This window comes from Phalangium opilio, unplaced genomic scaffold (assembly GCF_054372755.1).
Source record: "Phalangium opilio isolate 3A_F unplaced genomic scaffold, DU_Popi_V2 ptg000113l_1, whole genome shotgun sequence".
NCBI classification, from domain to species: domain Eukaryota; kingdom Metazoa; phylum Arthropoda; class Arachnida; order Opiliones; family Phalangiidae; genus Phalangium; species Phalangium opilio.
The window spans coordinates 4,212,045-4,228,786 of NW_028324209.1; the positions used below are offsets into that span (position 1 = coordinate 4,212,045).

General features: G+C 36.6%; 2 protein-coding genes across 2 annotated transcripts in view; one reads left to right on the forward strand and one right to left on the reverse strand.

Annotated features, from left to right (window-relative positions):
- Positions 1–2,071: 2,071 nt before the first annotated feature.
- LOC149623438 (fibroblast growth factor receptor-like 1) overlaps positions 2,072–16,742 on the reverse strand; it is a 52,743-nt gene continuing 38,072 nt past the window's right edge. The window contains exons 3-10 of the mRNA XM_089853396.1: positions 4,852–5,136; positions 4,492–4,611; positions 4,110–4,433; positions 3,920–4,032; positions 3,623–3,854; positions 3,044–3,319; positions 2,664–2,986; positions 2,072–2,584 (exon numbers count right to left, since the gene is read on the reverse strand). Of these exons, the coding sequence (XP_089709522.1) occupies positions 2,579–2,584; positions 2,664–2,986; positions 3,044–3,319; positions 3,623–3,854; positions 3,920–4,032; positions 4,110–4,433; positions 4,492–4,611; positions 4,852–5,136 (1,679 nt within the window). The 3' untranslated portion in view covers positions 2,072–2,578. The remainder of the gene's footprint in view (positions 2,585–2,663; positions 2,987–3,043; positions 3,320–3,622; positions 3,855–3,919; positions 4,033–4,109; positions 4,434–4,491; positions 4,612–4,851; positions 5,137–16,742) is intronic.
- The window catches only part of LOC149623439 (GTP-binding protein 2), a 96,784-nt gene continuing 83,782 nt past the window's right edge, over positions 3,741–16,742 (forward strand). Inside the window, exon 1 of the mRNA XM_089853391.1 lies at positions 3,741–3,876. The gene's annotated coding sequence lies outside the window, so the exon portion shown is untranslated. The remainder of the gene's footprint in view (positions 3,877–16,742) is intronic.

Below are 16,742 nucleotides of genomic sequence, written 5' to 3' on the forward strand. Positions count from 1 at the left end.
CCATTTCTTTCCCATTCCCCGTTAACAGAAAAATCCGTCAAGTATACTTGGGCAAATTCTAAGAGTGGGAGACCCTCTCACGGAAAAGAAATAAGCGAAATTAACATATCGATCGAAAATATACGCGAAAATGTTTCTAGGAAAAGATGCGAACTACTTTTTCCTCTACGGAGATTAAAACTACGTATCAATCCACCCTTATATCGTAGTTGGTAGTTTCGCGTTCGGAATCCTGACAGTCTTTTTCTTCTTTTTGGTGACGATAGCTCTTTAGCGAAAGATTAAGTATTTGGGACGGTTTTGTCGGGGAAAACTGGGAAAACACCATGCGAGCTACGACGCAGAATTGGCTTATAAGCTTTGCGGATGTCTTTTTTTGAAAGAGAGACGTAGGAAAGCGCGTCTAGAAGCGATAGCAGACAGAATGTTTCTCCATTATAGTTTCTGCAGGACGTTCGTTACGTTTCATAGTAAGGGTGTATTAAAAGGAGATTAAACCAAAGTTATGATTCTAGTTTAATGGAAAAGTTCACCTAACATAACATAATACCAGGGATAGATTTAATTTTAGAAGTAGGGATGGAGAACGTTTAGTATTTACTTTATTCCGACTCATAGCCCAGTAAAGAGCCCCTCCCTCTAACACGAAACCAAAATTTTAAATTATCTTATTGGCTCACTTAAACTACGTTTTGATGACGTTGCTGACGGGGACGGCGAAAAATACGTAACTCCTTTTTACCTCTGTCGCTATGACCCGCTTCTTCTTTCATACCCCTCCGTCCCGTAGAAGGGGGTCCGAGACTTTGACGCGCGCCCACATTACTCTGTTCTCCATTCCTACTTCTAAAATTAAATCTGTCCCTGATTATACCTTAAATGTACGGCATTTTTCGAAATATAAAAAGAAAAATATTTGAAAAAGAAAAATCCTTTTGTTGCCTTTGTAACTGTAACACGAATCGTTCAACAACTTCGTAGAAAAAAGTGGTATAGTAATTTCGGTTTAATCTACAATCGGTTGGTGATTCAGGGTGCTCCTTTCTTGGTGTATATTATGGTATGGTGGTGTATGGCCTCCAAAAGATAAATCATAGCTCGAGTTTCTTTTAGGAGTAAATGTTAGTTTTTCTCTTTAGTAAAGCGTGACATGTGTGTAAATGATGAGAGGGAAGCTATAGCCAAGAGTTTTTATTCCTTTTTTTCTCCCCTACTTCTCTCGGAAGGTGAAATAGAGTAACCTATAGTTAGCTTTTAGTTTTTGTTTTAGTTTTAGGTTTGTACATGGGATATTATGAGGCCTATTTTGTTACGTTAGAGATCATCAGGGAAGAGGGGATATTGGTTTTTCCTTGTTTTATTGTCTTGCTTTAAGAGCTCTCCTGAAGTTATTGGCAATAGACTTTAGTATCACTCAGGGTTAGGCCTATATTTCCCCCTATGATAGCCGATAAGTTTTTAGATGGTTGTATCTGTTAAGGACTACATGTGTTTGGACCCATTCTGCTAGGTTTTTTGATGTTGAAGAAGAAATCTCATAGAAAAATCACAAATATTCCTATATGATAAGTTTATAAGATATGTTCCATTAGATATGTTACCTATACTTCTTAATGCTGGAGACTTACTGAGAGCTAGTTTGAGAACGACAAGCGAGAGTTGACTACACTCGGTTTTGCAGTTCATCTTCCTATTTAGTCTGTCTATAAGCCTTTGATAGCGCCTCATCAGACGTCGCTTTACCAGAATATATTTCGTTTCACCTACGTCACTCACTTCATGACAAGCTCTCAGTAATCAGTGACAAACTTATGGAACAAATATTATGAACAATGAACTTAATATATCACCAAAACTCTCATGGAAAATCTTTTTAAAAAAATTTTTCTATGGTCATTTTGGGCGCTTGGGGGTCAATAGTTTTGGATAAAAACTTAAAGACATACAAAATTATTTTTAAATTACCTGTTTATTCATTGCGAATCACTTGGCTTTGAACAGTCTTGTTTTGAAACTTTTTGGTAATTTCGTTTGGCCTTGAGATGACGACAAAACGCGGGGGGGGGGGTGTTCTTGATAATTAGATACATTTACAACGGATATGTTCACTTCATCGTTCAATAATCACGAATTGTTTGTATAGTAAAATAGTTCCTGATTATTTTCTTTTAATTATTTATTTTAACAATTGTTATTAACTGTTTTCTTAAACTTTTTTTTCACAACGTTGGATGTTTTTCGGAGGAAATTTATCATAATTTTTGAGGAACGAATTTTTCCATATTATAATTTGTGTTTTTCATAAATGGCACATTTATTTTAAATATTTATTTACTTAAGTCTTTCTTTGTGGTTTTTTATATTTGAAAGGACTAGGTGTGTTTTAAATATATCTACGATCACAGGAATGTGTCCTCCGTTTGTAGGACTGGCTACTGTTTTTTTTTTGTGTATGTGTGTTTTTAATTTTATCTACATTTATTTTAGTTAAATCTTGACATATTCACGCATTTTCACTTTATTCTTTTGGTATCAAAACATCTTTTATATATCAAAAGTTCTCCATATATGTTTATATTTACACCTGTTTTGAGGAACAAAGTATTCATATTTTCCCAATGTTTGAAAAATAGGCCATCGTTCAACCAAAATATACTACTTACTATTTGGTGTTGTCCCATGTTAGGAGCGTAGAGTCTGGACACGACATTTGAACCTTGTATGACCGCCTCGGAACACATTGAAGGGGTCATGGGTGAATTTGACCTTAGTAGCAAGTAGGATCCGTGTTCGGAGCCATTATGGTAATGAATGCCATCCGTGAACATTGAGCTGCTTCCGCTGGACCATGTATTTTGACCCCTAGATGCCCAAGTGGTCTTGGTGTCCGCGCTGTTAGTGCGATCTCTGTGGTCGCGATAAGCGGCGCTCAGTTCTTGATTGCACATTTCTTTGTGGTAGATGTCCGCAGGCGCGTATCCGTTTACTGGTAATATATAATAAACGTTAAGCCTGGTCTTACCTGTATTGAGCTAAGCCTAACCTGTCCTCGGTTTAAATTGAGGTTGTGCCTGTATTGGTACTTGGGCGACGTACTCCGTGGTTGGTGGGGACATGGAACGCGACGTGTTGCTATTTGGATTTATGGGTTCTTGACGCACCACTACTTTGCGACGGTGGCAATGGATTACTAGCGCTATTAGTACACCAATGGCCATCCCCAATATTATTGGCACAGCTATGATAATTGTGCTCGATTTCCCAGTTCCGTTGAAGAGATTTTGGCCCCAGTCTACAGGTTCTACTGGTTGCTTGTGTTCTTGATTTAAAAGTCAACATTCAAGAATTAGCCAGTTATATTTCGCGCCAATTGTTTCAGAAAATAAATAGATTATTTCCCGCTCTATATCGGATATTTTTTGTTGTGGTAGGCCTAGACATAGAGTGACATTTTTTATCTATATCTAAAAAACTAATATAATCTTTAGTAGGCCTAGGTCTGAAGTTAACGGTTACAATCTTAGATTTAAATGGATTAAAGCGTACGTGGCAGAACTGAATGGAGACATTGTATAATTTTTTTATTGGTTCTCTTAATTTTTTAATCAGAATGTGAACTCACTTGGTGTAACGACGAGAAAGGCGCTACGTATCGTATTTCCGAGCGTATTGGTTCCCATACAAATATACTTCCCGGAATCGGACATTTTCACTTCCGGGATTGACAATCTGTTGATATACGTCCCATCTGCTCTCTCAGTCACTGACGAACTCTTCAGAACCATCCAGAGGTCACCTTGAACTTCAACGGTCTCTTCATCAGGCTCAGGGGTTCCATCGATGCGCTTCAACCACTGGATTCGTTCGACAACCCATGTAAGTTTTCACCTAAGTTAACGTTCTTTGATGGTATAAGTACCTGAATATGAGGTGGTACGTGGCTTTTAATCCGACATTGAAAGTTAGCCGTGTCTCCAGGGTAAACCGTTGTATTTATAGGATGTCCCCCTGAAATTTCTGGCATACCACGGTCTGTAATGTACCCCACTTCCGTTTTGAAATAGGCCTAATACAATTCTGCTAAGGCTTAGGTGTCTAAGTTAACTTACCTAATACGTCCAGTACGAAGGTCATGGCTGTTGAGCCGATTCTGTTACGTAATAGACAAGTGTAGTTGCCACTGTCTAATGGTTGTAGGTTATTTATCGTGAATGACCAGCGACCCTTCTTAGGTTCCGTTTCCGGTTGCGCTTCAGGTGAGCCACCGACTAGTTTATTGGGTTGGGTCAATTCTTGACCGTTTTTGAGCCACGAGATTCGAGGTCTGGGGTTTCCTTCCCCTACGCATTTGAGCTTCAGGTTGGAGCCAACGGCTCTCTGTATGAATTCTTGACCAAGTGCCTGTTTAGTCGAGTGGACAATCTTGGGTTTCTCTGTTTGTACAGGTTTTTGTTAGGGATGTTAAAGGAGGTGAGGTTTACGGGTTGTTACCATAAGGCAAGGATGGGTCTTCTTCCGAATAATCGTCGTAGAAATCTAACGACGGTATGGGTGCTGCGGTGGTTTGAACCCTTGGTGGAAGAGTTATGTCATCGGGGTTAACCCCTGGACCTAATTTGAAAGTAATAATTGTATTACAAACAAAGTTTGCGTGGTGGTAGTTTTACTTCCGCGTGGTTGGGCCCAAAGTAGTTGGACATTTTAGGATATTTTAGACTTAGCTAACAATATAGTTCCGAATTACTTTAAAATTTCAGGGTGTTTTTACGCACATTTTTTCCAAAATTATCGTAAACTACTTCAGTGCTCATTTGTCATATTACTTGGCGTTAAAGTCTGGTCATTACATACCATAAACAATCAATGTGACATTAATCAAGACACTTCCGAATCCATTAACGGCTTTACACGTATAATATCCGGTGTCCGACGTCACGGAATTCTTTATCTTGAGAGAACCACTATTTGTCACTCTGGTTCTATCTCCGAAACTATCCACCGGTTCTCTTTCCTTAACCCACTCGAAGAATAGGGAATCTAAATCATCCGCTTGAACGGTGCATGGCAATACGGCCGTTGTACCTTCGGCTACCACCTTCTTTAGATCATAGCTCGTAGGTAGCAATCGGGGAGGACCTGTGTCAGAAAAGAAATTGCAACAAGAATTTCAGTCACGAACTCCTTTTAAACTTCAAAGTTATGTTAACAATTCTTCATTAAATGTCACTAGTATAAGGAAATTTTTAAAGAACGAATCTTACGAAAAAGGATCCGTTTAAAGCGAAACGTGGGTCACGTGGTTCCCCTACAAGTGCACTTTTAAATCCCCCCACTAACCTTCGCCAAACCAAAACTGGAGTGCGTAAGGAAAGTCAACTTGTAGGGGAACCACGTGACCCACGCTTAGCTTTAAATAAGCAAATGTACATCAAAATGGAAGCGTAAGAACCTACGCATCATGTTTCAACTGTTTTAAAGCCTCGCAAAGTCTTAACTCTGACTGGTAAATTGCTAATTAATTTCATTAGCATTAATTAAGGTTTAACTGTAAAATTTTGATTACATTGATTTCATTACGAAGCTATCGTTGACCTTTACAGCACTACTTGGGTATTTTCATGGGTCTTGTTCTTTAAGGTGTATAGTATTACGTTTAATTTCCAGCGATACGGGGAAATATTTTTAGTAAAGGAGCTCATTTTTTAAAAACCTTCTCGCGTTACCTTAGTGTCTTAAGATTAGGGAAGTTCTTTGCCCGCTCGCTGCTATAGCATCCTTCGCTTTCGCGTTGGGTAATGAATCGTAACAGCGTTCTTTCAGTTTCATTTCATGCTAGAAAGATCCCGTTAGTGAAATGACGTCAGGTTGGTAGCACGCCCGTGACCATTTGTTAAAAGGAAAAACTCTTTCCTTCCCGCGCTCGCTTTTCCTAGTTTCTATACTCGCGTTTCCTCTCTCGCGCCGCATACCTTGTATCCCCGTTACACTAGTCTCAGGGGGACGATTCTTACTGGCCAATTGAGCGTGAAATGTAAGAAACTGGTGGGCAAAGCTACTAGGGAAAGTGTAGAGACAAGGGGAATGTGTTCGAACTTGGGTTCCTTAGTTGCCTTAGTGCTTTCCGCTCTGCCTTGTATCAGATAGGTAGGAACATTCTACTGCACCATCTATTAGTTCACCGCTACCGTTAAAAGGGAAAAATAAAAGTTTTAACCCTTTGGAATTATTTGGGTGCGCGAGAGCTACGGTGAACTAAATTCTTTCCGAAGTGAACTTGGTGAGAATATGTAATTTTAAGGGATCGATTTTCACCCCTAGAAGTCACTAATTTCAAGGTCATAATGAGATGAAGAGTCTATGCTTGATATTCGAGGTCGCTGAAATCAGTCCCTCCAAACTCATTTGTGCCTGTTGTTGTTTTGATTCGAGTCCCCTGTTCGAATCAAAAATCAAAGACTATATCACCAATGCTATTAAACCTCAAAAGTGTGATATTGTGCCTTTGTAGAGATCTCATTTTGCTACATTTCTATTTTTAACTTGACTCGCTGATCTTGTTTATTTTTCTCCGTGACCCAAAATGAAGCTGTAAAAGGCGGTTTCCGGTGAATATTAGGTTTTCTTGTACTAGGTACTTCTTTTTTTTATATTTGGAACGTGGTTTTGGTAAGCTTTTCCTGGATGGGAATACCGTAAACCGTCCGTATATAGTAGCTAGGGACGAGTTATATTTTCATTAGGTTGATATACGAATGGTTTCTTTTCTCGCTCAACCTCGTTTCACCCCCGCTGCTCTCATTGTGTACAGTTGTTATTGCATCTACCTTCACTTTAAATCGAATCGTGCTCGCTTTCCCGGATATACTTTAGTATCCCTACACTGTTTTGTTATTAGAGGAAGTCGTAGGGGATACTGTTGCCATTTGGAAAATTTTTGAAACGAAAACTCTCTTTTATAGCTAGTCTGAATTTAAAAATAAAAATATAAACAATTATGTAATTGGAAAGCATTTAAAAAACCTGTTTAGAGTTTCTTAATTATCTAGATTTGGAAATTACTATAGGGGCATTCAGTTCTCTCTCAGTGTTCAGTACAATCCTACATTGTGGTCCTAGTTCTTGTAAGCCGAAGTTGTTAAAATCAAAGGTTTTTAATTGTTTTCGGATCAATTGTTTCTAAATTATTAATATGATGAACAATAGACCATTTCTATGTTTAATTAGTGGGGGAAGATTTTAATTAGAATTGGTTGTTGTGAAATTATCAACCCCTTTTTACCTCTAAAGGGCTATTAGGCATATTTTATCGATGAAGAATTGATGAAATCAACTATCTCTCCTCTAAATTTGGACTGACGAATGAGTAATTCGGTACTAAGGAAGTCCGTAGCATCTATTTTAAATTTTTGACTGCGTTTGAATGCGAGCACTTTCAGCTAGGTTCGCTCATTATACTCAAGGTTCCGTTTGATCGAATGAGTTTCGGTCCAATGGAACTTGTCAACCTGGAGACTCTTACGGCACTCTTCTGCTAAATGTTTGAACACAACAATATAGCACGTTCATAGCCACTAGCTAAATTAAAACGAGTAATTTTTCCAAGAGGGGGAGGGGAATTGGGAGAAAAAAAACCTCATTAATTATCGCTGTCTCGTAAACTCCCTGGAAAAATTTCATCCCATTAAAAACTTTATAACTAACAGAGACCGGAGCGGGTGGGGGAGTGGGGAGGGGCGTTATAATTATTTTTCCAGGGGATGGCAATTACGTTTTTACCCCAAAAACAAGAAGAGAGAGAAAAAAATCACAACTGAGATGCAATTTTCTCCCTTGCGAGATAATTACCTAGCTTAATCATTTTGGCCAGCCTAATATTAAAGGCGTACTTAAAGATGTTACGAGATTGAAGGCTCCCACTAGGTCCCTTAAAGTCCCTGTTTTCCTACAAGGTCCTTAATCTACCCTAAAATCGTGCTATTTTTCCAAAAACCGCGGGGGAAAAGCGTTTATTTAGTAGTAAGTCAAGGGAAGATATCTAAAATAACTGTTTACGCAAAGAAGTAAAGAAAGATATCATTTTGTTTTACCAGTGGTCCCTTTTTAGTTCCTACTTTCAAAATATCGGTCCCTATTTTTATCGTGAAAAGTCCCTTTTTCACCTATTTATTTTTGAGTTTTTGGTGGGAACCCTTTGAATATTAAAAGCTATAGGATTCAATTAATTTTTAGAGCTTTAAAGTATCCCTTCAAACCTTCCGTTTTCAAAGCTTTTCCTTCATGTAAAAACATCGTATTAAACCAGTAGTTTTTGTTGTAATTTACCAAAACATTACTTTAGTAAATTTCGGGAAGCTAATTTAGTTTAATAGGTTCATCTATCCAAAATTGGAATCCAAAAAAAAGAGCCAAAAATATTTTGATTACTAAGTGTACCTTCATAATATGAAAGAGTAACATTAAACTTTCACGCGTGGTTAAATCTTTTATGCTAAAATCGTTCTCATAAACATTCTATTTCAAGAAGGGGGGAGGTTTAATTAATACAAGTACTACATAGACTTCAACTTGTTTTGCTCGTTAAGCCTCGGTTAGTCTCTCTCTCGCTATTACACTGGATCATAAGTGAATCATATTACAGCTCCCTATAAGTACTGGACGTAGGTTATGCTTTTGTAAACAGCATTTTCTTCCAAGACATACAAGCCCGCCATCTATAGCTCAGTTTTACAAGTATAGTTTTCCCATTAACCCGGATCTTGAGTTAGGTTAACCTACGGAAGTTCCGGTTGATGATAATGGCTGTCAGACCGCCGTCAGTGTCGTGATTAGTGTGAAGCTTGTTATCGCGTTATAATTTTGATTTAGAATGGCTTATGTTAGGATCAATGTAACTAATTGCAATGGTTGCATGCCCACATTAAAGAGACATCTGAACACGATCTATGTGATATTAAAAGCACTTAACCTTATGCAACTAAAAAAACGTTTTGTAAAACTGAAAAATATTGATCAGCATCTTTCACAAACGGAAAACGTTAAAGCATTGAAAAAATGTTACACTTAAAAAAGGAAAACAAATTTCTATGTCGACGCAATTAACCTTTATTTAGTAATAAATCGGTCCAACTATCCCCGCTAAAAACCTTTAAACCGGTGGAAGCTTAGCTCAGTGCTGTACTGTACTAGGGATACATTAGAAATATTCTAGCATGATGAAGGCTATTTTGATAATTTGAATTCATATTAATTTCATTTTCAACACAAGCGTTTAAAAATACCATAATACCTATAGACCGCCAATTATTTTTTAAAATCGGAAAAATAAAGTGGACTTCTTCACAACCCAACACTTTGTATGGAACAACTTGTTTCCTTCCGCGCTCTTCTCTCTCAAACCTTTCCTCATTGGCTACCAGCTTACCACTTACTTCCGTTTGCTTCGCCCGCTTATTAAAAATTATTTTCGCGCCAAAATCATTCCTCTGGTTTAGTTCACAAATTCGCCGCTGCGTTTCGCATATACCCTTTTCTCTTCAGTGCTAGGAGACAATGCTGATGCACGGCGATGTTATATCGTCCAGTACTTCTAGGGAGCTGTAATATGAATATGATCCACTTCTGACTGGATTTAACAACTTTCTAACTGGATTTAATGCCGTAATTAGAGAGAATATTCTCTCTATGGGCTGCTGGGGCGACCTGGAAATTCGCGCAAAAAATTACTCTTATAAATTAAGAGGATCGTTTAATTAAATGTTTTAATTAAGGGCTAATTAACAGTGCACTGAATTTCGTCTAAAGATTTATACGAAGACTGTAGTTGTACTTTGAGAGGTTTTTCTTATTTAATTATCTACCTTTGTGAGACTGGTTAAACTTTAGTTATTTTTAATCTTAATTAAAGTTATAGCAAATGCAAATTAGAAATAATATAGAAAGCGAGGCTACTTAGCCAACTTAATTTTCGTTTAAAATTAACTAATTCAAATAGAAGCCATGTTCGCCCACGGTTTTAAAAGGGAATTGAATTAAGTTTTTTTAATTCCACCTAATTTGAAAATGGATTAAAAAACAAGTTCACTTATTCACGTTTTTTTATTTTTTATTTTAGATTTCTAAAATTTTATTAATTTTTTTTGCTTCTGTAAAATTTAAGAGCCCTAATCTTTGCTTAAATTAGGTTAGGCTTTTAATTAAAAGCTAAAAACCAACAAAAGGATTCCGTGATAAAAAGTAGATACTATGAAGCCTACTAATTAGTATGGTAATTACTGATTGAGACAAAATTAAGGCATTTATCAAAGAGGATTAAGATAAAAATTGGGAAAACTATGGAGGCGAGTGAAAAGAGTATACTGTACTGACGACAACCCTAATTTAAGATCTAATCACCCTAAAATAGCCATTAATAAAGCCAATTCCATGGCAAAAAGCCATTTATTTTCGGTCCGCCGTCAAACGGAGAGAGAGTGAAGATAGAAACCCAAAGTGATATTAAAACTAGGCTTAGCGACTTACACGCAATAGGCCCCTATATAATGTGAAGGGAATTAAGGGAGTACGGCAAAGTCTCATTAAATTGAGGTACAACGTCATTAGCAGGCTTGACGATGCCCATTCGAAAACAATGGTACGGAGCGATAGTTCCTCGGTCCCTAACTTAACTTGTAACCAAAACATAAAGCGTGTACTGCACAAAAGAGACATTTTTAGGATTTTTCAAATACCAACTGTGGGAATTGGCATTGTGGTTATACAGGGTGTTTCAGATAAGTCTGCTATAAATTAAGAGGGATGTTCTATCATATTTTGCCCTAAGGGACACTGTTTTCGAGTTATGATTTGAGAACATCCTCCTTAAACCTAATCAGTCGAAACACTCTGTATAATATATATAATTGAGATCTTAGGGTTTGATATTAAAGAAGATATTTCACGCGACAATTGGCAATTAACAATTTAGAAAAATATACATACAAATTAGGTATTTTGAGGAAAAGTTTAGGTTTGATTGTGATATGTATTTATCTGCTATTTAAAGGTCACTGTTTAAAGATAGGATAGGTGCCCATGGGAAGGTAAAGCAGATGTATTTCTCTAAGCTCGCGTTGGCAAAATTACCTCTTTGCTGATTTACTTAAAATTACAACAAACTTTTAACTTCATATTGGTTTAAATTTCAATTGAAACAGTCATAACCTGAATTATGTAATTGATATCTAAACAACTATAGGGCTTTGTACAAAATCCAATAGTTCAATAACCGTAGTAAAATCCGTCTAAAGGCCTTCTATAAACTACACTATATGCGCATATTCTTCATGGGTACAAGTAAGGTATATATTAACCTGCCAAGCATATTGCGCGTGAGAATGAGGGTCCTCCTAGCTAGCAATGGCGTTAGCGCGCTAATAGAAATTGAAGATTAAGAGAGAGGGTTACTGATTAAAAGAGAGTCGTTAAGAAAGACCATTAGGGCTTAGTTGTACCATATAGAATGCCCGCCATCTCACTATAGACACGTGTAGGCACCAAGGCCCTCTTGGGCAGGGTGTCCGTGGAAGTCTCTGCGGAGTTAGACTAGCTTTATAAGGTGGATCCAACTTGGTGTCGAATCAATTAAGAAAAGTCTCACCAGGCGGTTCAGCATTGCGAGTAGAGCTAGCTATCCCCTCTTTCTGTGTCTTAACTGTCTTTGTCAGATTCCAATATAATCTGGCACCCGGCATGCACCGACTTAGACTATACGTTGCCACGGCAGGATTGTACGCGCGCTATTCGAAGGGAAATAATTAATGAAGGGATGTGATAGGAAGATAGTACCTCGAGGGGTCGAACAATGTGCGTCTTTTAAAACTTCGAAAGCTATGAATAAGGAAGAATCTTGGAACATCGAAACCAAATACCTGCAGTTTCGTATCCAAGCGCCTAAAATAGTTAAACCATTTGTGGTCGGTCATGATAGTGTCAAAATATGACCTTGACTTTGACTTGAAGTGACTTTTTGACTTAACACGACATTGTGTTCTAGAAGGGTTCCAAGCTCCTGAACTGAAAAGTTAGTTTCATGATAACCTGATGGTTCAAACCTATGTCTTTAGAGTTTCCCAAGTATTTCAAGGCATCTAGCGTGTTGTCATTTTGACCTTGAATCTTTAGCGAAGCTACGTGTCCTCCTGTTCTATGGACAGTAGCGGTTTAGCTTTGAACTTGCGGTGAGATTTCAAGCAAAATTTACTTAAATTTACGATCACTCTTTTACTAAGATAACTTTCCATCCCCTCGACGCATCCGTCTTTGAACTCAATTCACTGTTTTATCGCAAACACTCGGCTAGATTGTGAAGCCTCTACCTATATTGCAGTCGGGTTTGCCCATACGTCAAAGCTGAATTGAGTTAAGATTTAGTGAGGAATAATGAAGAGATAGATGGTTATGGCATCCACGCCTTCTGGTACTATTCAATATAGCCACGTGGGCTATGGGAGACGAGGGTTCAAGGCTTGCCTAGGTGAGGCCTAGTACGTCATACTGATTCCATTAAGCTCATTGATTCGCCATAGAATCCAACAGCGAGAATTTGGCGGGAGTACGTGAGCAGTCGAGAAAGACGTTATGAATATGTTATTGTCATTGGCAGATATCGGTGGGTCCCTCAACTTTATTGAGACCAGTTGGGTAACCTATTAAAGGGGAACTGTCATCGGAATCGGGTTTTTTCTGGTTTAATTATTTTTAAACCAAATGTGTGGCGGTCAAAAAAAGTACAATGAGATTAAATTGTACTCTGAATCCAATTTAATTTCAATGTATTTTAATTGTTTGCATGACAGTTCTCCTTTGAAAGTTATACGTAGTCATGACCCCCGGCTGGAATTACGTGCCAATTTCTACGGTTAAAAATCACTGAAGGAGTTTGGAAATTAATTTGTAATATATTTAAATTTTGGAGAAGGATGAAAGGCCGTATAGTTTTCAGCTATATAAACTTTTGGATTTTATGAATCACGACGGGTTTTAATTGAAAATTTCTATTATGAGCTAAGTGTCAAATTTTGTTTACGACTATGGTTGTTGATAACAGCTGTTGGAGCTAGATTGAGGAATATTTCTTAAATTTTATAGAAATTAAAAAAGTTTTTTGAAGATAATTAACTCGAACGACAACTTTAAATTATTAATTGAAAGTGACGCGTCAAATTTTACAAAAATCCTAGCATAGCCAAATAGCAATAACTTTTCTTCAGCTTTGAAATATATAAAATATTATTTAAAAGTAGATGGCGCTGTGTGCGTAAGCTTGTGATGAACCTCTTTCACAAAAATAGGTTGACGCTAGTTTCATCTACATCTGCGAAGATTGTCAAACAAAGACCTGCCAGAACAAAATCCTAGCATACCTAAAAAGAGGACATTTATTTTTAAAATTATCTTAACATGATCGATGGGAATCGATTACGTATGGAGGACTATCACCTTTTTTATTTTCCATATTATCCATTTAGTTAGATACCTTCTTCAAAGGAGTCAAATAAAGAATGGAACAAAACCTGCTTGCAGTTAAGCCTTAAAACGATAAGCAACGTAACGTTTTATTATCGCAACTATTTTCTATTATTCCTTCCTTAATCTTTGTTCTTTTAGAAAAGAACTTTGACAGGCCTATCAAGTAGGGTGTAAAACAAATTAAAAACAAAGAACTTCGCTTTTCGATCGGTTTTTAATTTCGGCTTGTTGTTGGTTTTTTGATAAGAAAATATATCCCTCGCCTCTGCCATGGACCTGGTCATTCTTGAGAGGACCAGAATAGAATAGTTTTGGGGACACGAGCACTTCCCCCAGCGCGCCTACCTTTACACAGTAAAAATTTGGATATTTCAAGTGACCTTGATATACCAGAAAAATTACAGATCCAAGCCAATTCCCCTCAAAGATTTCATAAATATATTTAAAATGGAAAAAAAATCAAAACTAGAGATGTGAGTCGGTAATTTACCATCCGTAACTTACCGGTAATTTAAAAAATACAGCAGTGAATTACCTTAATTTACAAAGGTAATTTACCGTCCTAAATTGTCAAACACTTTCTACACAAAAACAGTATTTTAAATATTTTTATTTGTTCCTAAATGTTAGCTTCTCCCTGAGCATTGCTGTGCGGCGGGTAAAACATTTCTACAGGCGCTCTTAGGAAAAGCATTAGGAGGTTTGCCCCTGTATGTCGGCTTTCCTTTGGATTTTTAGTTTTTTCTTAAGATACAATTTTGACTTAGAAAAATATATATTTTCTGTTTCGTGAAGTTACTTAATCTGTCTATCACTATTTTAGTTGTTTCCTTTGGGTATTGCTACATCGGTTTTCTTTAATTAAATCCTAATACGCTACAGATAACAGAAGGGTCTTGTTCCACGATCTTTTAGTGTTCTTTGTTTTCGTAGCTCGCTATCGTTCGTCTAAAAACGGCCCTAGATCTTTTCGCGCCAACGCCAAAAAAGCAATAATGTTAGGCTTAACAAAAGAAAGAAAGAAGAGAAAGACATTGGGATGTAGCTCTGGGCTAGCGGCTAGTTTCCCTTTTTAATTAGCCAGAAAGAGTTAACCTGGGATTCCAAATCGCCAAATTTTTCTTATCGATTCTCTTTGTGTTTCTCGACGTTTTTGTCCCTGAAGAAACAAGATTGTCGCAATATTCTAAGGGGTTTGGGATGGGATTAATGTTAAAAATCCTACAATGGGATTCAAGCGTTCGGTTAATTTGCGGAAAATTTGAGAGGTTTCAGGCGTTTTTTGGTTAATATCTGGAAAATGAGAGTGGAAAGTTATTTTTTTTTTTTTTTTTGATAAAATTCAGAAAATCAGGGAGCAAACTTGGAGTTTTCGGATTAATTTTCAGATTATTATAGATAAAACTTGAACCTTCTTTATTAATTTCGGGAATATTAGAGAGAAACCTTGGACCTTTTTGATTAATTTCGGGAATATTATATAGATAAAACTTGGACCTTCATGATTAATTTCGGGAATATTAGATAGAAAACTTGGACCTTCTTGATTAATTTCGGGAATATTAGATAGAAAACTTGGACCTTCTTGATTAATTTCGAGAATATTAGATAGAAAACTTGGACCTTCTTGATTAATTTCGGTAATATATTAGAGAGAAAACTTGGACCTTTTTGATTAATTTCGGGAATATTATATAGATAAAACTTGGACCTTTTTGATTAATTTCGGGAATATTATATAGATAAAACTTGGACCTTTTTGATTAATTTCGGGAATATTATATAGATAAAACTTGGACCTTTTTGATTAATTTCGGGAATATTATATAGATAAAACTTGGACCTTTTTGATTAATTTCGGGAATATTATATAGATAAAACTTGGACCTTTTTGATTAATTTCGGGAATATTAGAAAGAAAACTTGGACCTTAATTAATTTCGGGAATATTAGAAAGAAAACTTGGACCTTAATTAATTTCGGGAATATTAGAAAGAAAACTTGGACCTTCTTGATTAATTTCGGGAATATTAGAGAGAAACCTTGGACCTTCTTAATTAATTTCGGGAATATTAGAGAGAAACCTTGGACCTTCTTGACTAATTTCGGTAAATGAGAAAGAGAACTTTAAGTTCTTGATTAACTTGATAAAAAATATGATATGAGCTTAGAAATTTTATATATTCCGGGATGAAGAGAAAGAAGCGTGGAATTCATATTAATATAAGGAAAAAAATCAGATTGACATAGCTGTTTTTTATTAATTCGGGAAAATGACAAAAAGGTTATGAACCTTAGAAAAAAATATTGAATAGTGAAAGGACCGTTTCTAATAATCCACAATCCTAATATTAAAACCAATAAACCTTAATTTTCCAAAGGTTTTAAAAGGTCCAAAACTTTATTGGATCCTAGGAAGAGGCGGCGGCGGGGGGAGGGGGAGTGTAGTCTCGTTGTTACGTGGGTATCTGCAATTTATCCACTTTATTTTAGCTCCTTAAAAAGAATGAAAACAAAAAATATTGCCAAGACGAACCAGCCTTTGAAAGGTTTATTGCGTGTACGGTATTTTGTCGTAAATGCACCAGCAAGAGAAAAGATAGCTGGCAAGTATTCTATTATCGACGTTGAAAAGAAAAAAAAAATTGAAAGAGGAGGTTTTTATTTTCATTTTCGGTTTGATGATAAATTCTTTAGCTTGAAAAGGTTTCCATGGTTACCGAGTTTTGCTTAACAAGGTGGTAGATTCGGGCCTAAAATAAGTTACCGTCTGGCATTGCATTCGAAAATAGTAGACTTATTTTCTTGCGTTTGAAAAACTTCGTATCTGTCCCAATACAACGAAATTTCCCGTCAGAATTGGTGATAATTGGCCAGTATTTAACTAAATCTTAATATTGTTGTTTTATGTCGTCTGCTTATAACCACTTAAGCCTCGGTCTTGAAATAGAACCACTTATTAGGCTTAGTCTCATGGAAACTCCAAAAGCTATTTTACACTTTAAAAAAAAATTATTTTAACTTCCACTTGGCTAAACTATTTCGAAAAGTTTCAGTTACCTCACATTAAAAGTTTCACACTTTTGAAATTTAAAAAAGACTAAGGGTACCATCAGTAAACCAAATCCTTTCTCTCTTATAGTTTTAGTAGAGAGTGAGACGCCAAGCTTAGAATTGGATAGAAGCCAAGGCTTAATATTAGGGCCTTTGTTCCTAGCGAGGCTTTATTTGTCAAA